This window comes from Nyctereutes procyonoides, unplaced genomic scaffold (genome assembly GCF_905146905.1).
Source record: "Nyctereutes procyonoides isolate TBG_1078 unplaced genomic scaffold, NYPRO_anot_genome, whole genome shotgun sequence".
Classification (NCBI taxonomy): domain Eukaryota; kingdom Metazoa; phylum Chordata; class Mammalia; order Carnivora; family Canidae; genus Nyctereutes; species Nyctereutes procyonoides.
In genome coordinates, this window is record NW_026575052.1 from 65,430,776 (window position 1) to 65,455,956 (window position 25,181).

Sequence of the window (25,181 nt, forward strand, 5' to 3'; positions counted from 1 at the left end):
TTGAAATCTTTTTTTAAAAAAAATTATTTATTTATTCATCAGAGACCCAGAGAAAGAGGCAGAGACAAAGGCAGAGAGAGAAGCAGGCAGAGAGAGAAGTCCCCGATGTGGGACTTGGTCCCAGGACCCCGGGATCACGACCTGAACCAAAGGCAGATGCTCAACGGCTGAGGCACCCATGTGCCCTGAAATCTTAAGTCTTTTAATATAACCTCTTATGTGATGTTGGTCTCTCTATATTTTGGTTATCTACTGTTGCGAAACAGGCCAGCCCAAACCACAGGTTTCAAATGACCATTTTATTATGTCCCAGAATTCTGCAGGTTGCCTGTAGCTGGGCTTGCAGTCATGTGGGTTCTTGGCTGGGCTAGAATGTTCAAGATGACTCACTCATGGGTCTGGTACCTTCTCAGGGACAGTCATAAGGCTGAGCTCAAGAGGGACCCTGGGGTGATGTGCTCTCTCACTCCCCATGTGGCCTGAGGGCCTCTCCTTTTCCACATGCAGGGCAGCCAGACTTCTTACATTGCGGCTCAGGTTTTCCTGAGTCACGAAAGCAGAAGTGACTTCCAAAGACTTGGGTCCCAAACACATAGCATCACTTGCACCACGCACTATAGGTTCATGCACGTCACGAACCAGCTCAGGTTCCACGTGGACGGGGGCTGCACAAATATGTGAATGTTGGAAGGCACCATTCACTGAAAGCCATCGATGGACACCAGCTAACACACTGTGTTAAGTACATTCATTTAAATAGGCATTTCTAGTACTAGTTGCCCGTGGAAAATGAGGACCCCCTAGAGCTGTAATCACTTTAGTGGGTCATTTCCTAAAGCCTAATGAGCTGTGATGTCAATCGTAACAGTCAATCTGCTTTTAAGGATCACAGATCTCAAGTGAAAGGAGTGCATTTATAAGCAGATTACAGCCTCAATTTGATAAACTTCAGCCCCTTATAATTAGCTTTGTCAAAGAACAAGTTTAGGTGTATTTGCCTAAGGATCCTCAGCAAATGTTTGGAAAATAATTTAAAGTTCAGTGTATAATAATAATTTTGAACATTTGCATGAGCTTTATAATTTAGGTAGTGCTTTTAGGTATCACCTTATTTGTTTTCAAATCTTACATGGCAGATATGATTCCAGTTTTCAAGTAAGGAAACTAATGGTAAATTCTAAAATGTTTTAAATTTTTAGATTTTTCGGTTACACGGGTAGGAAACATTGGAGCCAAGTTGAGGAGTCTTTCAAACCAGCCATCCTTCCCAGAGTTCTTTTAAACTGAGGAGGATCAGGTGCCTGAGTGGCTTAGTGGTTGAGCATCTGCCTTTGGCTCGGGTCGTGATCCTGGAGTTCCAGGATAGAGTCCCACATCAGGCTCCTAGCAAGGAGCCTGTCTTTCCCTCTGCCTGTCTCTCTGTGTCTCTCATGAATAAATAAATAAAATCTTTAAAATAAAATAAATTGAGAAGGATCTCCAATGGAAACTCATTCATTCTCATTCCATGTACATGTGTACATGTATTCACATGTATATAAATATACATTAAAATAATTCTTAATAAGTACAGCCTTCACTGATAGTTAATGAATGAAACTGTTAGGTAATGAGTAAAATTGATAGGTAATGAATGAAATTCATTCTCATCACACATATATATATATGTATGCAAATACACATTTTAAAAACCAGTCTTGAAGTACACCTTCATTGATAGATGAATGTTCTTCACTGAATGATCTTTGGAAGGTCATTACACATTTCAAGCTAAAGGATATAGCAGAACAGTGAATGTCATCTGGAACTCATCTGGTCCAACCCATTCATTTCACAGATGGGTAAAGAGGTTCAGAGTGGTTAAGTTACTTGCTCCAAATCACACAGCTCTCTAATGGAAGGGCCAAGAACTCTTGACTCTGAACCTACTGTTCTTGCAACTAAATCAACCCACTTCAAGAACAGCCTTCCAGATAATTGTGTGAGGAACATAGACACTTTATATGTTTAAAACATGAATTCACCTGGAGTTAAAAGCAACACAAGTCATAAGCTCTTTAAGTGACTAAATGCAGTTAAGGACCAGCCATGCAATTTGCTGCAAATACTGGTATTTCTTCAAGCTCATCTAGTACTAAGAATCCATGGGAGAGAAAAGCTGAGAATTAACTTCAGTATAGAGAGTTTTCTCTGAGGAAAAATAAGGTATGGTCGTTGCATTCTGTGACTTGTTACATGTTCCACTCCTAGGATTATACTAGTAGTAAAATCAAGGAATTTACATCATTCTCACAGAAGTGAGTGTGGAAACTTTTTCTGAGAATGAGGGGTTGAGATGAGCTAAATCTTGTTTTTTTTTTTTTCAAGTGAAATAACCCATAAAGGTCAGTTCTGTAGACAGCATTTAGACAGCATCGTGCTTGTCTCAGCTCCAATGTTACTGTGACAAGTAGTGAGTTATGTTGCATTTTGACCTGAATAGAGATCCAATATGGAGATTCCTCAGACAACTAAAAAATAGGAATGCCATCTGATGCAGCAATTACACTTGTAGGTGTTTACCAAAGAATACAAAATGGCTAATTCAAAAAGATATATGCACCCCTATGTTTACTGCAGCATTACTTACAATAGCCAAGTTCGAGAAGGAACCCAAGTGTCCATCAAGAGATGAGTGGGTAAAAAAGATGTGTTACACTGGAATATTACTCAGCCATAAAAAAGAAGGAAATCTTGGCATTTGCAACTAGGTGCACCTAGAAGGCATTATGCTAAGTAAATAAGGCAAAGACAAATACCATAGACTTCACTTATTCTGGAATCTAAACAACGAAACCAGAAACATTCTTTTTTTAAAAAAATATCTTATTTATTTATTCATGAGAGACAGAGAGAGAGAGAGAGGCAGAGACACAGGCAGAGGGAGAAGCAGGCTCCATGCAGGGAGCCTGATGTGGGACTCGATCTTGGGACTCCAGGATCACGCCCTGGGCTGAAGGCAGGCGCTAAACCACCGAACCACCCAGGGATCCCCTCAGAAACAGATTCATAGACACAGAGAACAAACTGGTGGTTGCCAGAGGGGAGGCAATGGGAGGATGGGCAAAACAGATGAAGGAGATTAAGAGGCACAGACTTCTAGCCACAAAACACAGGGATGAAAAGTATAGCATAAGGAACATAGCAATATTGTATAATATTGTAATATGATGACGGGTGACAAGTAACTACACTTATCATGGCAAGCGTTTCATAATGTATATCATTGTTGAATCACTAGATTGTACACCCAAACCTAATATAGTGCTGTATGTCAACCGTATTTCAATTAAAAATAAAAAATTTAAAACGAAAGTCAATTAAGCTACAAGCTCCATCCCAATAGTTGAGCAGCCTAGTGTGACTTTTTTTTTTTCCTAGTGTGACTTCTGACCTTAAAAATTACTGGACTGAACTGACCTATCCTTTTAGATGAACTGTTCACATCAAGTTGCTCAGGACGAGGAAGGCCTGAACCAACCTAGGGGAGGGGACCTTTTCCAGGCACACCCACCTGTGAATGCCTTTGTCCAGAAGTGTCATTTCCTGGGTATATCTTTTTTTTTAATTTATACTTTTTAAAAAATTATTAGAGAAAAAGACAGAAACAATAAGCAGTGGGAGAGGGAGAAGCAGGCTACCCACTGAGCAGGGAGCCCAATACAGGACTTGATCCTAGGACCCCAGGATCACGACCTGAGCCAAAGGCAGAAGCTTAACTGACTAAGCCACCCAGATGCCCTCCTGGGTACATCTTCATCACCATCTTCATATTTGTTACTTGGAATTTGGAAATACCTCAGATGTCTCTCCAACTTCCTTAATCAAATAGGAAAGAACAAGAAAAAGGCAAAAAAAAAAAAAAAGAAAGAAAAAGAAAGAAAGAAAGAAAGAAAGAAAGAAAGAAAGAAAGAAAGAAAGAAAAAAAAAAAAGCTGGGAATGAAACCCACCATTTTCCTCTGAATACAAGATTCACATTGCTCATTTGCACCTCTGAGTGGTTTTGTTTTATTTATGTCACAGTTTTAAGAACTTGCTGGGTCCCATTATTGCTCTGTGTACTGAAGTGGCTGGATTTCCTTCTCCTTGTGCAGGCTTGGTTATTGATTTTTTGACAATGCTTAATATGAAAAGTTATAAATCTCCATGCAGTAGAGCCATATAACCATAAATATCTGGGCAAGTGGACATGCGCCGGGTGTGAGGAGGAAATCGTGTCGCCATTGTTCAGCCACCAGACCAATGCTGTTTGAGAGGAGTCATGCCACAGGTTTGAACCTGCACATGATGGAAGTATTCAAACAAGCTTTAAAAAGATATTATGTGGTTTTAAAAATATTTTGGTCACAAATCAAATGTCAGCTCTAAGTGCAGTGTTTATAGACTACTGCTGCTCTGTGTGATACAACCCATAAAAGATAGAAGCACCGGCATATTTGCACCAGAAGGCAGTTTTTTCTTAGGAGCCCATTATTTGGAGGATACTTTTACAGCACCAGCAAGTCCAGTTAGAAACTTCCAGTATCTCTTACTGCTTCTGCTTTCTCACCATCTCCCCTGGTGTCCTCTCAGACCAAGCCAGCACCTGATTTTTTTTTCCAGATTCTAGTAACACCCTGCTGGTCTCTGCAAGCACACTGGCCCTCCTCCCTCATCCATTCTCCATGGGGCTGCTAGTTATTCAGTTCATATTTTCTCTGCATAAAATTCTGAAATGCTTTCCTATAAATATAAATATAAATATAAATATAAATATAAATACAAATATAAATATAAATATAAATATAAATATAAATATATAAATATATATATATTTTTTTATCAGGTAGGGTTTGATCAGGGAAAGAAAACACCTGGAGGTGAAATAGAACAGGATTTATTAGAGAGATTCGAACTTACACAGTTCTTGAGGAAGTGAGCTGAGAATCAATTCACCCAACATCACCTTGCCAATCTGACTACTGCATCTAAAATTGCAAAGCAGGTACCTTCAGCCAGGTCCAGGACCAGGTGTGGTGGAGGTGAGGGCAGGGGAGGGGCACTGAGTCTATGGAATCCGGGAGGACACTCATTCATATGTAAAATTTTCAGGAAGTCCTATCCTCTGAAATGGGAAATGTAACCTAAATGAATATTCAACTCAGGGAGACCGAAAAATCACAAATCATAAAAAATCATAAATAAGCATAATGGCCAGGGTGAAATAACTGTGGCAAGTATCTCGGGAAACAAAACCAAAATTACCCCCCAAGCCACCCACCCACCACCACCAAATCTTCAACAGTTTGGCAAATTTGCTCTATATTTTATAGAAGTTAATTTATGTATATATTTTCAAAAATGACACATCCTACATATTGTCTCTGGTTTCCAGCTCAATACTACTAACAATACTATAGAACTACTGGTTCTCTTCTCTTTTTTTTTGTTTTTTGTTTTTTTTTTTTTTCCGTTAAAGTTTGGTGCTCCTTCCTGCGTCTGTACCCGCTGGGATTAGCAGCATTGCTTCCTCTGAGCGGCGGTCCGGCGATTGCAGCCTAGCCTTGGTGTCTCTGCTCAGGTTTCCCACCTGAGGTCCAAGGCTCCTGGCAACTGCGTTCACAGCTCGGCCGGCTCTCCCCACTGCCTGTGCTGCAGGTGTGCGCAACCTGACGCTTCCCGCGGATGCCCTGCAAAATGCCTGAAGCCTGCTTTTTTTTTTTTTTTTTTTTTTTTTTGGTGTGGGTCACTCCTGTCTGTACAGTTGTGCACGGGCAGCTCCGTGCCCATTACCGTCCTCCTAACTCTGAAACCTTACCTAGATGGTGGAAGGCGAGTGGTAACCCTCTGCTGGTACCTTGAGCCGAAAACAAATGTTCAGGCTGAATGTGGGTGGAAGAGCCACCTTGTTCCTGTAGGAACCGTGCCGCCGAGCAGCAACTATGCATATTCCATCCAACTGAAAGGCACATTCCAGCTTAGAGCCACGTCTGCTACAGGTTTTTTTCTTTCATCCATTCTCATCCTTTAAGTATGGTTTACATACTTTACATTGGTTTTTTGTTGTTGTTGTTGTTGTTGTTTTGAAATGCAGATAATTTAATGGAATTTACTTGATTTTCCCCTCTCAGGGTCTGACTTCAGGAAATCAAATTACAAAGTCATCATCATATCCTAAATTTATTGCAAACTGACCTGCAGGCAAAAGGATAGAACTATTACATAAACACTTCCATTCCATGTATATATCTTAAATAGAGGAGGAATTCAAACAAGAATATTGTGAGCGCTGGTTATTTTTCTCTTGTACCATAGAAAAATGTATAAAAATTATCAAAAAGCTAATGTGAAAAAATTTAAAAAAAAAAAGGCTAATGTGCAGGGTTACATTGTTCGTGATCACAGGAGGCAGCAAGTCGCTCTGCCTGAGGAATTTCCCAGGAGAGATGACATTTCTTAAGTGGGTTTTTTTCCCCCACAGATTCACAGGTTGTGAGCTTGAAACTTCCTAACATTGCTCTTTCAAATCTGTATCAATTAACTATGCAGTTTGGTACTTTTCTCCTAAAAGTGCTACAATTATTTGTTTTCTTCCTTCTTAAAAAATGAAGGATAGGTGACATACAGTGATAGTGATCATGTTTCATCAGTTTCATCCAAATTTCTGGCCCCCATGAGCCAACAGGAAGGAAAGACTCAATCAACCCATATGGAGATTGAATCAATTATTAATGGAACTGTGGTTTTCTTTCAGCAGAATAAACTAGCTACATATTCCTTGGTCTTGGTAACAGGGAATAAGGCACTGAACAGTGAGGTCCTAGACATCATCGATGAAAATCCTTGCCCTGTGCCCTGATTGGCAGCTACATAGTGACTCTAAACAGATGTCAGCTTCTGTCACCAAGTGAATTATTTAGATGATGGAAGCTTGGCTTGCAGAAGAGCACCACTAACCGAAAACGAATGGCCAGGCTAGCCACAAGTCCTTTTTTTTTTTTTTTCTAGCCACAAGTCCTACCGTTCTTTGCCAAACAGTGGAAATCAATTATTTAACATTATGGACCAATATATATCACATTCCTCGGTTCCAGATGTTTGCTGTGGATTGATGTAAAACTGCCTTTAGTTTGGTGCTCCCTTCCCCCCAACTCGGGTCTCTTTTCACTTTGTCTCTTAAATGTACTACACCTGCTGTGAATTGCTCCCCTAAATGATCTCCCCTCTAACCAAATACTTCCTCTGGAAAAAAAATCTGGGGAATACATAATATTTCCTTCTACTAGCGGAACAGAGCTATTATTTGGTGACCTTATGGGCTGGGTGCCAAACCTCTGGTATCCTTTTTTACCTGTGGTATCTCATTTAATTTTAAGACTTCCTATGATAGTCTAGGAACTGTGCATTGTTATTCTAATTTACAGGTAAGAAAACTCATGCTCAGGTCAGGGAGGTGGGGAAAATGATTTCAGATGTCTTTTTAAGGAACAGCAAAGGCATTTTCTGTTACTTGGTTCCCAGGGAGTTTGTCACCATCCTCCGAATGTGAGCGGCTAGCACTCTGTGTAGACCACTGTTTCTGGCAGGGGTTCACTCTTGGCTATGAAGGTGTTTGTCTTCATACTTTGAGTTGTGCCTTCTTTCCAATAGAATCCCTTCATTTAGGAAACATACGGACACATGAAAGCTCTGGAATTGGGGTTTTTGTTGTCAGTGATGGAAACATGGTGAATCCTTAGTAGGTAGGTGTTACAAATGAAAATAAATAGAGAGGTTTTTACTCTTTGGAGACAGCAAATTTCAGTTTCAATAAATTATAGTCACTTTTATTATAATGAAGGATTTTTGCTTCTTTAAAAAAAAGATTTTATTTGTTTTAGAGAGGGGGAGAGGAAGCAAAGGGGGAAGGGCAGAGGGAGAGAGAACCTTCAAGGAGACTCCCTGCTGAGCATGGACTACACACCACCCCTACGATAGGGGACTCAGTTCCAGGGACTGAGCTGAAACCAAGAGTTGGAAGCTTAACCAACTGTACCACCCAGCACCCTGGATTTTTGCTTTTTTGAAGTATTTCTGAGTATGAGCCCTAGACAAAAGAAAACATCCAGAGCAGAGAGGTTTTTATTCTTGTTCTTTTATTATTAAACCTAGGCGTGCCCCCCCCCATTTTTTGGGGGGAATAATCTGTGAAATCATTAAGTCAGAGATGTTTGTCCTACATGTGTTTATATCTACAATTTCTGGCACATGATGGACTTTCAACAGAAGTTTGTTCACTTGGACAGTGAATGAGCAATGGAATGATCAGTAGCCTCAGTATATTTAATTCATTTGAAAAAATGACAAATGAGAAAAGTTCTGATACAAGGCTGGTTTTGGTAAAAGTTATTAATTATGGGTAGTTTTTTTTAAAAAATGGAGATTATTGTTGAATTAACCAAGGAAGCATAGTTGTGACTAGTGAGATAAAATTAAGCAAAAGGAAACAGTGAATACCAAGAAAAATTTTCAGTAGATGAGGCTGGGATTAAATCAGGCAAAGGAGTCCCAGTGGAAATGGCCAGGGGACATTTAACACCATGCATGTCACTTAAGGCTGCAGTGAGCTTAAACAATTTACTAGAGACGGACTCTGGCTTTGGCAGCATGATAAGTGGGACCATATCTCTAGTTTCATTGATTCTCTTCCTTACGCAGGTATACCTTCAACAGCCTCCCAGCCCCTATGGACAGAATTTATGTGTGTGTTAAATTTTCTGACTCTAGTTTTCTTTTTCTCCAGAAAACATTCTTTTCAGAGCATCTCCTGGTATCATCGGAAATGTCTTCCTTAAGTGGGAAAGTCCAAACTGTTTTGGGCCTCATAGAGCCAAGCAAACTGGGCCGTACTCTGACCCATGAACATTTGACGATGACCTTTGACTGCTCTTACTACCCACCTCCTCCATGTTATGAAGCTATCTCCAAGGAACCTATTATGATGAAAAATTTATTTTGGATTCAAAAAAACCCTTATTCCCATAAAGAGAATCTTCAGCTGAATCAGGAGACGGAAGCCGTTAGGGAAGAACTGTTGAATTTCAAAGCCAAAGGTGGAGGGGCTCTGGTAGAGAACACGACTGTTGGGATTAGCCGAGACGTGAAGACTCTAAAGTGGTTTGCGGAGGAGACTGGTGTCCATATTATATCTGGAGCTGGGTTTTATGTGGATGCAACTCACTCTCCAGAGACCAGAGCCATGTCAGTGGAGCAGGTGAGAAGCCCTGAGGTCTTCGACAATATTTGTGTGTAAATTCAGAAAGGCCAGAACTTCCAACGTTGGATTATCCCTACATGCCATCTCCATTGGGGAATGTCACGGACTCAGAGGTAGCTGGGCATGCTACAGAAATTTGCTAGCTAGCAAAGACATCTGCCAGTTGGGACCCAAAATTAGGAACATTTCATTTCATAAAGAAAAAGAAGCATCAGGGAGGAGATCTTAACCCACTGGTCACGGGAAAATCCAAAGCGTTGACATTTAGATTTGGATATACTGTATCTGTGCTCAGTAATGGTGCCACAACCTGTTTGTAAGCCTCATTTTTCCATGATAAATCCCAGTTATGTAATCTCAATTTTCTTTGTGGATTTTATAATAACCAGCAATAAAAATTCACTGTAGGGTGAGACTTGGCAGGCAGAGACTTGGCACATTGGCGAATATGTTTCCTTCTTTTACAAAACAGGAAGGGTAGGAGAAAATCATTCCTGTTTTTGTTATCATATGATCTTAGGCAAGAATGGGCAGAAGGAAGGAAATCTTTCAGAGATAAAAAGAAATAATTATGTGCTCTTCTGTACATGCCTGTATGTGTTTATGCCTGTTTATACCTATTGTCTATATTTGTGTGTATCTTCCATTGCCTGCTTGACAGGCATAGAAGGTCAGCCACAGTCTGCAAAGATTCAGTCAATCATTAAAATCTCTGTATTTCAAAACCTTATCTGCATTATTTTCCAACTGGGCCTCTACCTTTTTACATGCTTATTATTATTTGAGGACTATCCTGAAGTCAGCTATTACACATGCTCCCAACCACTTCTAGTAGTAACATACACACGAACCAAAAAATGTGATATTAGTATTGCGTGCTGTGAATTCTCTATGCTGTATGGGCTTAAGGACTGCGTCAATAAGGGAGAATTAAAGGATTAGTTGATACAGTTGACGTATGTTCAAGGGCAGTCTTTTTATGTTCTAGATGTTCCTTAGGTGAAATTATACATTTTTTTCTCATCTGAATGTACTTTCATGAAATCACATTTTTTCCCCTACAGCTTCCTAAAGCCACAAATTTCTTATTAAATAATCACAGTAAGATATTACTGAATCTCTGATTTAGAATAACTTGTTGAATTAGAGATTTGGCCTTTCTCATTGACCAATATTAATGGAATGGACGGCGAATACATTTTTTAAAGAATGAATGACCAAAGGAATAAAGCCAATGACATACTGTGGTGACTCTGGGTTGATAAATTCCACAGCCTATAATGTATTTTCTTTCCTGCTCTTCCTTAGCTTACTGATGTCCTCACTAATGAAATTCTCCATGGAGCTGATGGAACTACTATCAAGTGTGGTGTCATTGGAGAAATTGGTTGCTCCTGGCCTCTAACTGAGAGTGAGAAGAAGATTCTTCAAGCAACAGCTCATGCCCAGGCTCAGCTGGGCTGTCCTGTTATTATTCATCCTGGAAGGCATCCAAGTGCACCGTTTCAGATTATCCGCGTGTTGCAAGAAGCAGGCGTAGACATCTCCAAAACAGTTATGTCCCACATTGATAGGTAAGCAGACTCTCTCCAAAGTAGTTCAAGTCACCAGATGATTATGAATGATCAAATTAATATCATCAGATTAATGAAATACTAATCACCTACAGAAAACTACTAACCACCTGGATGATAGTATTTATAAAGTTTTACAACAGATGTTAATAAAAGTCAATGCTGCCATTTTTGTGTCCTGACTCTAGGTCTGTTAGTGTTCTAGGTTTTTTGTGTAAATCATTTCTTATTTACTTAATCCTTCATAACCCTTTATAGTAACTGTCCCTGTTTACTTCACTTCTTTGCCTCAGGGTCTGATATTATAGTAGTTGCCAAGTCTATATGCTCAGTATTTGTCAGTAGTTGGAGTGATAAATTTATCTGCAAATATAAAGGGAAGGGAAAGTGAATGGTTTCACCCTGAGAAAATGTAAATATTCAAATTTGCTGTTGCGACTGATGGTTTGCATCATCTGAATTTTGGAAAATGCAATTATAAACCATAATACTGGGGCACCTGGTGGCTCAGTCGGTTGAGCATCCGACTCTTGATTTCAGCTCAAGTCATGATCTCAGGGTTGTGAGATTGAGCCCCAAATAGGGCTCCATACTGAGAGTGGAATCTGCTTGAGATTCTTCCTCTGCCCTTCCGCTTCACTGTCTATAATAAATAAATAAATCTTAAAAAAAACATAATAGTAATGGGTATATTATTTGTTTAGTAGTAGTCTTAGTTTCCCATGACTACTATAACAAATTATAAGAAACTGGGAGGCTTAAAACATGAGAACTTGACTCTACCATATGCTGTGAGATCTAGGGTAAGTTCATACAAATTTAAAATAATGTACTTGATAATGTTACTTTGTATGATATAGAACATATGTAGCATCTTTAATCAAGAAGGATGATTTCTTCACATTTTTTAAACAGTGTGATATATATCATGTAAATAAGTAAGATAAGATACATTTTTAAATTTTATAAATATTTCTTAGTTTCTTAAAAGCATTGTATTCTGCTATTATTATGCTTTCTATAGGTCCATTAGATTACATTAGTAACCATGTTCAAAATTGTATATTCCTACTTTGTGACTGCTCAATCTATTGGTTACAAAAAGAAGTAGGTTAAAATCTATTATGGTGGATTTTTTAGTTTCTAATTGTACAGGTTTCAGTTTGAAACTCCGCTATCACATGCATATAAGTTGTTTCACCTTCCTGGTGAATTAAAATTTATTTCAACATGTATTGATGTATTGAGCTGCTTTATCTCTAGTAATTTGAGTAATGCTTCCTGTTTTAGAGACCGTTTTATCTGATATTGATATGACTATAGTGATCTCTCTATGTTAGTTTTATAATTTAAATGTGTCTTATATAAGGAGCATGTGGCTGGGTTTTGGGTTTTACCCAGTGTCTTCTTCTATATGAAAACTTCAGTTTATTTACATTGACTACTCACTAAAACATTTGTTCCACTTTTCCTTTTTTTTTTTTTAAGATTTTATCTATTTACTTATTTGAGAGAAAGAGAGTGTGTGCGAGCACATGTGAGTGGTGGGAGGGGCAGAGGGAGAGGTGGAGAATCTCAAGCAGACTCTTCAGGGAGTGTGGAGCCTGAGGCAGGGCTCAGTCTTGTGACTCCAAGATCATGACCTGAGTCAAAACGGAGTCTGTCACTTAACCAACTGGGCTATCCAGGCACCCCCCAACTTTTTCTTTTTGTCATAGTTAATGTCATCCTTTCTTATTTCTTTTATTGACTTTTTTCAACTTATTTTATCTTTCCCCTTTAACACTTTGGAAGGTAGCTATACTATTTCTATCCTATCAGTGGTTATAATAGAAAATGTAACACATATATCTAACATACCAAATTTTAAATATAACGCATATTTTACCAACCTTCCTGGTAATACAAAGACTTTAGAATCCTTCACCTTAAATCACCGCCTGACATATGTACTATTTTTCCAGGATTTGTGCTTATTTTCTTTTCTTAAACCCAGTGATTAGACATTATTTTACTATCATAAAACATATAGATGCTCAATGCATATTTATATTAGCCTTTCTGATTGCTATTTTCTTTGCTTACCATTCCCTCTTCATCTCAGATCTTTATCTTTGAGTTTCCTAAGATACATCATTTGAAGTTCCTTAATTGTGTGTCTGTTCTGGTAATGAATACTTAGAACATAATGTGTCTGAAAATGTCTTCACTTCATTCCTTCATTCATAAGAGATAATTAAATAGAATACACAATTTATAATAATTAATTAAAACAGATAATTCTACTTAAAAGTTACTTTTTTGGGCAGACTGGGTGGCTCAGCGGTTTCGCGCCACCTTCAGCCCAGGGCCTGATCCTGGAGACCCAGGATAGAGTCCCACATCAGGCTCCCTGCATGGAGCCTGCTTCTCCCTCTGCCTGTGTCTCTGTCAATCTCTCTCTCTGTGTCTCTCACGAAAAATAAATAAAATCTTTTAAAAAAAAGTTACTTTTTCTAAGCACTTTAAAGATATTCCATTTTCAATAACATTATTGCTGTTCATAAGCTGGCTGAACCTAAATATGTTTCCTTGGAGGTAACCTGACTTTTCCGTTTCTAACACCTTCGTCTCTGGGAGTCTGTATCTGCACTATGATCTATCTCAGTGTGAATTTCTTTTTATTGTGTGTGCTTGGGATTCATGGATATGAAGATGTATTTTTCATTTATTCCTGGGAAACTTCAGCCATTGTCTCTTCAAATAGTGCTTCATCTGTATCTTCTTGATTATTTACACCATAAACTCCAGTTTAATATATGTAGGATCTGAGCACCTGCCCTACAGGTCTCTTAGCATCTCATTCATATTTCCATCCATTTGCATGGATGATCTATTTTCTTAAAGCTCTATCTTCCTATTTACTGCTTCTCTCTCCAGCACAATCAATATGTTGCCTAGCCTATCAATTTAGTTTATAATATTAAGAACCAAAAACTTATCTTTTTAAAAAAGTAAATAGGTTATAGAATTAAAAAAAACATTTATTTTTTTATTTTAGAGAGAGAGACAGAGAAAGGGAGAGTAAGGCTGCATGAGGGGAAGGGCAGAGGTAGAGAATCCTAAGCAGATTCCCTGCTGAGCCCAGAGCCCATCCTGGGGCTATCTATCTCCCCACCCATGAGATCATAACCTGAGCCTAAACTGTGAGTTGGATGCTTAACTGACTGAAACACCCAGGAGTCCTCTATTTGTTTTTGTTTTTGTTTTTCTTAAGGTTTTAACCTTCTTTATTTTGGATATTTTGCCTATACTTGTAGGCAGTAGGGGCACTACCAATCTGGGGCTACTTTAAACTCAGTTTTTAAAAATGAAAATAAATGTTTATTTGTGGTGAAACTGTCATAATATAAAATTTACCTACCATCTTACTCATTTTGAAGTAGTGTTAAATACATTCATTCACACTGTGGTGCAACCAAACTCCAGAACCCTTCACTCACAAAAGTAAAACTCCGTACCCACTGAACAAGTCCCTACTCCTCCTCCCTATTGGCCACAGCAACCACCATTCTACCGTTTGTTCACCTCTATGAATCTGACATCTCCAGGTACCGCATACAAGTGGAATAATAAAGTATTGGTTTTTTTTTTTTTTTTGTGACTCTTCAAACGTTTGACTCAAGGAGTTAAGAACCACAGAAGTTCTATGAATTCTGGCTCCTGTACTCAATGAAGGCAGGCTCATGGCTATGGATTCTTCCTGAAGATGTTTTTTCTCAATCTGCTTCCCTTTCAGCAGAAACCACGACTAAGAAAGGGGACGCCTGGGTGGCTCAGTGGTTGAGCGTATCTGCCTTCGGCTCAGGGCGTGATCCTGTGGTCCTGGGATCAAGTCCCATATCGGACTCTCCATAGAGAGCCTGCTTCCCCTTTGCCTGTCTCTGCCTCTCTCTTTGTGTCTCTCATGAATAAATAAATAAAATCCTAAAAAAAAAAAAAAAAAAAAAGACTGAGAAAAGCATAGAATCTCCCAAGACTCCCTCTGTGGACCAGCTTTTTACCTGCTCCGCCGCCCCCATGAGTATGGTCTGGGGGAGAGAGAACTCCTTTTATTTGCTGATGGGAACCATGTCACCAGTTTACCTCCTTCCTCATCCAGGCTGGGCTCTGTCTTGCTTTGGCCCATTAACCTACCCTGCTCCCCGCCAGGCAGATGGACGCTCTAGGTCTTCCCTCACATTTCATTTTTTCTGCTCTCTTGTTTCTGCACCATGAGCCAGTCTTTCACTTCCCCACCAGCCTAACCAAGCATTTAAAAATATGACTTTTCCCCCATTCATTTTATTCAGTATTTTACATGCACTATGCTGGAAAAGTTTCCTGGGAACATTTAGTCCACCATGATCCTTAAAGAGGAATCCTTTCTAATTCTCTTTACAATTAGACAAGTAGATAAGTTAGAAAATTTTGCTTGACATTACTAGAAAGTAGGCTCTTGTTAGAAATGGTGAAAAAAGTCTTGACTCCGAGTACAGGAGGACATCCTTGCTCATAAAATCAAACAACACATATATGTGCATATATGTGTATTTTCTTTTAAATAACAAAGCTACATGATCTAATTTTCAATGGCTGCAATTCCAGTCAGTGCCTCCCTCTAGAATGGCTCAGGATGCACTTGAGAGGTTGGCCCGACATCAGACAAATTCAGAGCATGCTAGAAAATCCTGAAACCATTTCTAGAGCAGCCACCCATTCTGTACCTATATTAGGGACTATGCAGGGTTCCAGTGCCTGAAAAAGCAATACACAGAAGTAGGAACATTTCAGTGGAGAGGCAACTGGGCAAAATGGTTTCAGAAAAAGAGTGGTGCATTTGGAAAAACAAATGGAATAAAGTAACAGAAAAAAAAATAATCGGAGACAGATGCAGGCAACTTTAGCTTTTTGATGCGTGGGTTCACAGCAAGACAGTTGCCAGGCTGAAGCTTGACTAGGTCAGCCTTTCACAGACTCTCTGAGGTCTGCTGGGCTGCACACACAATCTGATCTGTATTGAAAGGGCAAGGACTTCAGCTTTTCTAATGGGGACAAATCACAAAAGGGCATGTATTTCATGCAACAAAATGCATAGACAACACACACAAAGAAAGAAGCGTGTTCTGAAAACAAGACCTTCAGGAAAACAAAACAAGCCAAACAAAACACAGAATCATTCGTTTCTCTCGCCACCACGCCTTTTTAGGCATAAAGGAGAAGGAGCTGAACCCACAGGCTGTTCTGATTGTGCGGTGACCAGGCAAGGAGCAGGCTCTGCTCTGCGGCTGCTTTTTAGAACATTGGGGTCCTCACCAGGACTGACGCTCAGCCTTGACTACCTATAAAATTGGTGCATTTATCCCCTTAAAGTTAGGACTTCTATCACTTGAGAAAAAAAAAAAAAATTCCAAGATGTTCACCAGCACGTTAAAGCAATGAAATCTTTTGAAGGTGTATAAATCTTCACTAGCATTCATGCACAAGGCAGTTTATCTCAAAATACATGTACACACACGTACGCACACACGCACACAACATGGCCACCATAGTAAAACTGCCATCTACCTATCCAAAAGGAGCACTAGGGACCCTGAGAGGGAAGAGTTAATGAATGGTGGACACCTCGGGACACCTCTGAACCACATTGTTGTCATGTGACCATTTGTGACCTTCTTAAGGTCATTTACCTGGAGATAACAACCTGACAAGATAAATCTGCTTCTGTGTCTAGGCCCTCCCCTAACCATCTGTTCTCCTTAAGAAATATGGGCCTGCGGACATGCTTGTGGACGGCTGTGAATTTAGCCCCAGGGAATGTGGCAGGGGGCTGCCCTTGACAGGTACAGCCACCCAAAGTCAACAGTTATTGGAAAACTAACACCAGTACTTAGGTGTCCCTGTTTGGGTTGTGAATCCACAAAGGGTTTATGCCTTTGAATCATGTATTATGATTTTACTACCTGTTAAAACTCTCTCTACATTTCCAGTTGGTGTATGATCACAGCACTGCCTCTGCCCTTGGTCTAATACAGGGTGTGTGTGATTAAAGAAGATGCACCATGGATGGCCTTTTTGCAATTCATTTCCAAGGAAATATTATCCTTCGTGTACTGTAGAGTAGCTGGAGGGATTTTTGTGGCAACACGATTCTTTCGTTACCAGTGAAAGCTGGGTAAAACAACGTGGCTGGAAGGCATCTGGGTGCTATTTCCTGATTAAGTTTTGCATCTCGGGAGGGCAAAAGACAGGTGCTATGCCTCTGATCTTTTTTTCTACTTGGTTATCTATCTAACAAACCACGGAGCTTTGATGGAAATCCAGGGCCTACAGTTTGATGAAGAGCACAATAATAATTAAGTGCAGGAAAAGAGTCCACCTTTCTCTTTGAAAATTGCTCCCTGGGGAGGGTAGGATTTGACCCAAGGGTTTTGGAAGAAAAGGGAGAACACAAGGGATGGCCTAATAATGCATTTTATTCTCTCTACCTCTGATCATTCATGCCAAATTCACCTAACTCTTTAACGAATACAATTTTGACACATTTTTTCATGCTTTTATTTAGATGAAGTGAGAGGATGGAATATTGCTTCATTCATTCATTCAACAAGTATTTACTGAGTGCCTCATGTACTAGATGCTGGGATGGAGCAGGGAACACAACACATTCTCTGCCTTCCAACTGATGACTGAATTATAATTATAGTGAATTTTAACCTTATGGTTGTCTTTGAAAAGCCACCAAAAAATTATTATCTGGTATCCTCCGAACTATACACTTTTAATTCCTATGAATGCTAGTGAATTAACATGAACTCACTCAAAAACAATTCCAGGCAAATGTTTGGGCAACTTAAACTGGGCAAAACATCTTTATATACTTAAATAGTATGGTAGGATTTTTAAGAAAAAACAATGGGTATGTCCTGCACATGAAATGATTTATCACATTTATAATCCTGTGTGTACCATGCTGTATTGCTTAACGGTTTATTATTAGCATTATGCATATGCATGCATTATGTGCATAAGTAGAGTACGCCTGAGAGGAATGAGTACACATTGTATAGTATATACATTGTGCACATTATTTATAGTAAAGACAACTTATTTAGTCATATTGGCTCAGATCCTACCATGGAGTGAAAAATGAAAGAAATCAGTTCAGGCAACAAAGTAGAGGCCTGATAAGCAAGTGAGAGTTTTAAAAAGAAAATGTGTACTAAGAACACTCTCCTTTTTAAGTTTACTAATGTCCACTGACATTTCTTCTGCTATCACTATGACAGATGATAGGAAAGAAAAACTAGAAAAAAAAGAAAAAAAAAACCCCAAATGCCTTTAAACATGTCATTATGGCCGCTTGTCTGTAACTTGTAACACTGTGGCCAAATTTTATATAAAAATCTACGTTAGTTTGTAGAGTACTCACTGACATAGAAACACAAACTCTGAATACATTTAAGGTTAAAATTGTGTGATGATATTGGCAGCAGCTATTCCTTAATTAGTGCAATGTATATTCATTCTGTCTCTGTTCTATGCATGGGACGATGGAGAAATGGTGTACTGGCGTCATGTTGCTTAATTTCCGTTTCTGACACCAGCACTTTTTTGTGTGATCTTGACCAAGTCACTTAAGCCTTCCAGTCCTTTGCTCATCTGTCAAAAGGGGTTAAGAAAAATTACTTCTAACTCCTTAAAGCATTATGGGGATTCCCCCCTATTATTGTTTATCATGGATTTCCTTTCTTTGCAGGACCTATTTAATACGAAAATAAAAAAAAATCCAGACAAAACGTTTGACAGACTGAAAGGTAGCAGAACTTTTTAAAACACATAAATAATGCCAAATAAAATGCACTTAAGCTATGCTAGTAATTGATATTTGTGAAGTATCCCAAATCGTACTCTTTAACAGACATTTGGGCAGACCAGCCCATGGTCAGGGCCAAAGCACTGGTCAGGTATTCTCTCCAGTACATTATATCCATCCAAACCTCCTACCAATATTTTTTTTTCTAAAGCGATTTTTCATGACTCTGACACCATTCCCATGAAATGTGACATTTTAAAAAATAGGATTGCCATGTCTATGAGATTTATCTTCAATCTTCTCAATACCATCATCCCCTGAACTGTGTACTGCCTTACATGAAAAACGCAACCTCTTTTGTGCTATGTGGCAGCTGGAAAGTTCATATGGTAAAAAGCTCTTCCTAGGGTATATAAACTGTGAAATGTATTTTAAAATAAAGTTTTAATTACACTTCACAATTCAGAGCCAGCTTCTGGTTTTAGTCTAATTTAAACAAGGGTTTTTCTCTCTTGAAGCCATCTGTTCCTTTTGCGTAAGTCTACACTTAAGTCATAATATTGAAAGTGTGACATCATTTCTTCTATGATGTCATTAAATATCTCTGTAGGGTCTGGACCCAGACAGTCAGGGAAGTGAATAATGTAGGAGGAAGATGCTTATTCAAATGTAGGTAATGGGGAATACTATTAATACAGAACAACTTGAATTATTTTTCTATTGCTTTTCATTTCCAATTATGTTCTCATGTTGAAAAGGCTGTTCCATAAAAGTAAGGCCTAATACAAAAAGAAAAAATGCATCTTTAAAATACTCACATATATGGAATAAACAAATGTGTTCATGTGAATGCACCATTCTAATTGCAGGTTTACCTTTGTGTGAAACCAAAGTTTCTGGGCAATCTTTAATTGGAATAACGAGTTTTACTTTCTAACCCTAGGCAGTGTTTAGACCACACATTAAGAACTTAGGGGGAGGCTGGAAAGATGGCAGAGCAAGAGGACCCTAAGCTTGCTTCATCCCACAAATACAACGCAACAATGCATCAGTGTGAATAACTCAGAAAGTGACCTGAATAGTGACCTGAATACTAGAACAAACTCCATCGCTGAAAGTAGAGAAGAGGCCACATCAGAGAGGACAAAGGGCAGAGATGCAGTGTGTAGAATGAAACAGGCTGGCTCTTCTTGGGGGCTGGAGGAGCCCTGGGTGAGGAGAAGAGAGAGAAAAAGGCTAATACTTGGGCTGCACAGGGAAGACCCATCTCCATAGTATTTGGCTTTGAAAGCAAGACGGGCCAAATTTTCTGAGTTCTTACCAGAATTTAATCAGAGGACCTTAAAGCCTGGACTTTTGAAAAATTGGAGGACTCATTTCTGGGAAAGCCCAGAGATAAGCTGAATATTGCCCTTCAAGAGACAGTATAACAAACAGCCCATGGATATACAGCCTAGAAGCAGAAGTTTGAAAAATGCCTGGGGCATGTGGGAGAGAAAGCTATTTAGTCATCTCAGAGCAAGTCTGGAGGGGCAGAGATCACTGGAAGACCCCCTCAGGAATCATAGAGCTGCCAGGTGCCACCTTCCTCCCTCACCCCCCGGCATAAACACCAAGCCACCTGTGAGAACCAGCAGGGCACCACCATCTACTACCTAACTTGCTTACACCAAGCCCCACTCACCTTGACTTCAGTGGATCTGCTTGGAGGTCCACACCAAGACACATAGTGATTAAAATGGTAAAAAGTACTGATTTTAAAAAACCTTAAAAGCAAAAAAAAGGGGGCACCTTGGCTGGCTTGGTTGAGAGTCTGACACTTGATTTCAACTCAGGTCATGATCTCAGGGTCCTGGGATCTAGGCCCATGTTGGGCTCTGTGCTCAGTGGGGATGAGTCTGCTTGAGATTCTCTCTCTCTCTCCCTCTGTCCCTCCCCCCATTCTCTCTCTCTCTCTTCCTGAAATAAATAAATAAATCTTTAAAAAAAGGCAGCAAAAGTAGACAGTTACATACATGGGAAACCCCCATATAGCTATCAGCAGATTTTCCAACAGAAACTTTGCAAACCGTAAAACAGTGGGATGATCTATCTAGTCAAAGTGCTGACAAGAAAAAAATCTGTAGCCAAGAATACTCTATCCAGCTAGGCTACCATTCAGAATAGGAGAAATAGTTTCTCAGACAAGCAAAAGATAAGGGGTTCATGACCACTAAACCAGCCCTACAAGACACATTAAAGGAGACTTTCTGAGTGGAAAAAAAAGACCATAAGTAAGAGTAAGAAGAAAAGTAGGAAACATAAAAGCAGTAAAAATAAATATCTCTGTAAAAGTCAGCCAAGGGACTCACAAAATAAAGGGATGTAAAATATGACACTTATATACCTAAAACATGGGTGGGAGGAACAAAAAATGGGTTCAAGCTTAAGCAACCATCAACTTAATATAGACTGCTATATGCAGATGTTATATACAAACCTAATGGTAACCACAAATCAAAAACCAGTAATAGATATGCAAAAATAAAGAGGAAGGAATCCAAATATATCATTAAAGAAAGGCAGCAAATTATGAGAGCGCAAGAGAAGAAAGGATCAGAGAAAATCTATAGAAACAACCATGAAACAAGTAACAAATGGCAATAAATAGACATCTATCAACAATTATTTTGAATATAAATATCCTAGATGCTCCAATCGAAAGACATAGGGTGATAGGATGGGGAGAAAAAAAAAAAAACATGACCCATCTATATGCTGCCTATTAGAGACTTCTTTTAGCCCTAAAAACAGCTGCAGATTGAACGTGAGGGGATGGAGAAACATCATGGAAATGGATGTCAAAAGAAAGCTGGGGTAGCAATACTTAATAATGGACAAAAAGGACTTTAAAACAAAGACTGTAATAAGAGACAAAGAAGAACACTATATAATAATAAAGAAGACAGTCCAAAAAGAAGTTAGAACAATTATAATTATCCATCACCCAATACAGAGGCAGCCAAGTACATAAAGTTGCTATTAACAAACATAAAGGAAATAATAATAATACAATAATAGTTGGGGAATTTAATGTGCCACTTACATTAATAGACAAATCATCCAAATAGAAAATCAACAAGGAAACAGTGGATTTGAATGACACACTGGACCAGATGTAACTAACAGATATATTCAGAACATTCCACCATAAAACAGCAGAAGACACATTCTTTTCAAGTGCACATGGGACATTTTCCAGAAGAGATCACATATTAGACCACAAAACAAGTCTCAACAAATTCAAAAAGGCTGAAATCATACCATGCATCTTTTCTGACCAAACCACTATGAAACTAGATCGACCACAAGAAAATATCTGGAAGGGGCACCTGGGTGGCTGAGTGGTTGAATATCTGCCTTTGGCTCAGTCATGATCCTGAGGTCCTAGGATCAAGTCCTGCATTGAGTTCCACACAGGGTGCCTGCTTCTCCCTCTACCTATGTCTCTGCCTCTCTCTTTCTCTGTCTCTCATGAATAAATAAAAGTCCTAAAAAAAAAAAAAGAAAATATCTGGAAAGAGCACAAATACATGGAAGTTTAAATAACAAGCTACTAAACAATAAATGGGTCAAACAAGAAATCAAAAGACTGAAAAGTTACACTGAATGAAAATTGAAAACATAATAGTTCAAAATCTTTGGGATGCAGCAAAAGCAGTTCTAAGAGGGGAGTATGTAGAATACATCTATCTCAAAAAGCAAGAAAAATCTCAGCTAAGCAACCTAACCTTACACCTAAAGGAGCTAGAAAAGAAGAACAAACAAAACCTAAAACTAGCAGAAGGAAGGAAATAATAAATATTAGAGCATAAATAAATGAGATAGAAACCAAAAAATCAATAAAACAGATCAATGAAACCAGGAGCTGGTTCTTTGAAAAGAGCAACAAAATTGACAAGCCTCTAGCCAGACTCATCAGAAAAAAAGGGGAGGAGGGGAGAGTAAGGATTCAAATAAACAAAATCAGAAATGACAGAGGTGAAATAACAACCAACACCACAGAAATCAGAGAATATTATGAAAAATTATATGCCAAAAAAACTGGACAACCTAAAAACATATAACCTACCAAAACCCCAGCAGGGAAAAACTGAAAATCTTAACAGACCAATTACCAGGAATGAAATTAAATTATTAATCAAAAAATTCTCAAAAATAAAAGTCCAGGACTTTCAGCCTCATAGGTGAATTCTACCAAACATTTAGAGAACAGCTCATACCTATTCTTTTCAAATTATTCCAAAAATATAGAAGAGGAAGGAAAACTTCCAAATTCATTCTGTGAGGCCAGCATTACCCACAAGCCAGATAAAGATACCACACAAAAAAAAGGAAACCACAGGACAATATCTCTGATGAATATAGATGCAAAAATCCTCAGCAAAATATTAGGAAACTGAATACAAGAATACTTTAAAAAAATCATTCACCACAATCACATGGAATTTATTTTCAGGACACAAAGGTGGTTCAACATTCCCAAATCAATCAATTTGATATATCACATCAGTAAGAAAAAGGATATGATCCTTTTGACTATCTGATCATTTCAATAGATGAAGAAAAAGCGTTTGACAAAGTACAATATCCATTCATGATAAAATCCCTCAAGAAAGGAGGGTTAAAGAGAATATACTTCAACATAATAAAGGTCTTATATGAAAATCCAACAGCTAGCAACATACTGCCTGGAGAAAAACGGAGAGCTTTTCCCTTAAGGTAAGGAATAAGACAAGGATGTCTACTCTCACCACTTTTATTCAACTTAGTACTGGAAGTCCTAGCCACAGCAATCAGACAACAAAAAGAAATAAGAGGTATCCAAATTGGCAAGAAAGAAGTAAAACTATCACTATTTTCAAACGACATGATACTATATCTAGAAAACACTGAAGACTCCACCAAAAAAGCTACTAGAACTGATAAATGAATTCAGTAAGGTCGCAGGATACAAAATCAATATACAGAAATCCAAGCATTTGTGTACACTAATAAAACAGCAGAAAGAGATATTAAGAAAACAATCCCTTTTCAATTGCACCAAAAGTAATAAAATACCTAGGAATAAACTTAGCCAAAGAGGTGAAAGGCCTGTACTCTGAAAACAATAAAACACTGATGAAGAAATTGAAGAGAACACAAATGGAAAGATAGTCCATGTTCATTGATTGGAAGACAAATATTGTTTTTTTTTGACAAATATTGTTAAAATATCCATATGACCCGAAGCAGTCTACAGATTTAATACCATCCCTATTAAAATACCAACAGCATTTTTCACAGAACTAGGACAAGCAATTCTAAAGTGTGTATGGAACCAAAACAAATAAACAAAAAGCCCTAAATAGTGAAAGCAATCTTGAAAAAGAAAAACAAAACTGGAGATATCACAATTCCAGATTTCAAGTTATACTACAAAGCTGTAGTCATCAAAACAGTATGGTATTAGCACAAAAACAGACACAGAGATCAGTGAAACAAAATAGAAAACCCAGAAATAAACCCATAATTATATGGTCAATTAATATTTGACAATGGGTAAAAGAATATGCGATGGGGGAAAAGAAAAACAAGCCTCTTCAAGTAATGTTGGGAAAACTAGATAGCTTTGTGAAAAAGAATGAAACTGGGCCATTTTCTTACACCATACACAAAAATAAACTCAAAATGGGTCAAGGACCTAAATGTGAGACCTGAATCCATAAAAATCCTAGAAAAGAGCACAAGTAGTGATTTCTCTGACATCAGTCATAGCGACATCTTTCCAGATACGTCTCCTAAGACAAGGGGAATAAACACAAAAATAAAATACTGGGATTGCATCAAAATAAAAAGCTTTTGCACAGCAAAGGAAACAACCAGCAAAACTAAAAGACAACCTACTGAATGGGAAAAGATATTGGCAAATTAGATATCCAATAAAGTTAGTATTCAAAATATATAAAGAACTTATACAACTTAACACACACACAATACAATCTCATTAAAAAATAGGCAGAAGACATGAACAGATCTTTCTCCAAAGAAGACATCCAGTGGCCAACAGACACACAAAAAGATGCTCAACATCACTCAGTCATCAGGGAAATGCAAATCAAAACCATAATGAGTTATCACTCACAACTTTCAGAATGGCTAAAATCCAAAAAGTCAAGAAACAAGTGTTGATGAGAATGTAGAGAAAAAGTAACTCTCATTCACTGTTGGGAATGCAAACTGGTGCAGCCTCTGGAAAACTATGGAGGTTCCTCAGAAAATTAAAAATAGAACTACCCTATATTGTAAGAATCGCACTACTGGGTATTTAACCAAAGAATACAAAAACACTAATTTGAAGGGATATATGCATCCCTATGTTTATTGCAGCATTATTTACAATAGCCAAAGTGTGGAAGCCACCCAAGTGTCCATCAATAGATGAAAGGATAAAGAACAAGGGAAATATATATATATATA

The 25,181-nt window shown here is 38.4% G+C and overlaps 1 protein-coding gene across 4 annotated transcripts in view; it reads left to right on the forward strand.

The window, feature by feature from the left end:
- PTER (phosphotriesterase related) overlaps positions 1-25,181 on the forward strand; it is a 67,166-nt gene that overhangs the window by 24,868 nt on the left and 17,117 nt on the right. For all 4 annotated transcript variants that reach the window (XM_055332406.1, XM_055332409.1, XM_055332408.1 and 1 more), the window contains 2 exons: positions 8,802-9,272; positions 10,584-10,849. In XM_055332406.1, the coding sequence (XP_055188381.1) occupies positions 8,841-9,272; positions 10,584-10,849 (698 nt within the window). In that variant the 5' untranslated portion in view covers positions 8,802-8,840. The remainder of the gene's footprint in view (positions 1-8,801; positions 9,273-10,583; positions 10,850-25,181) is intronic.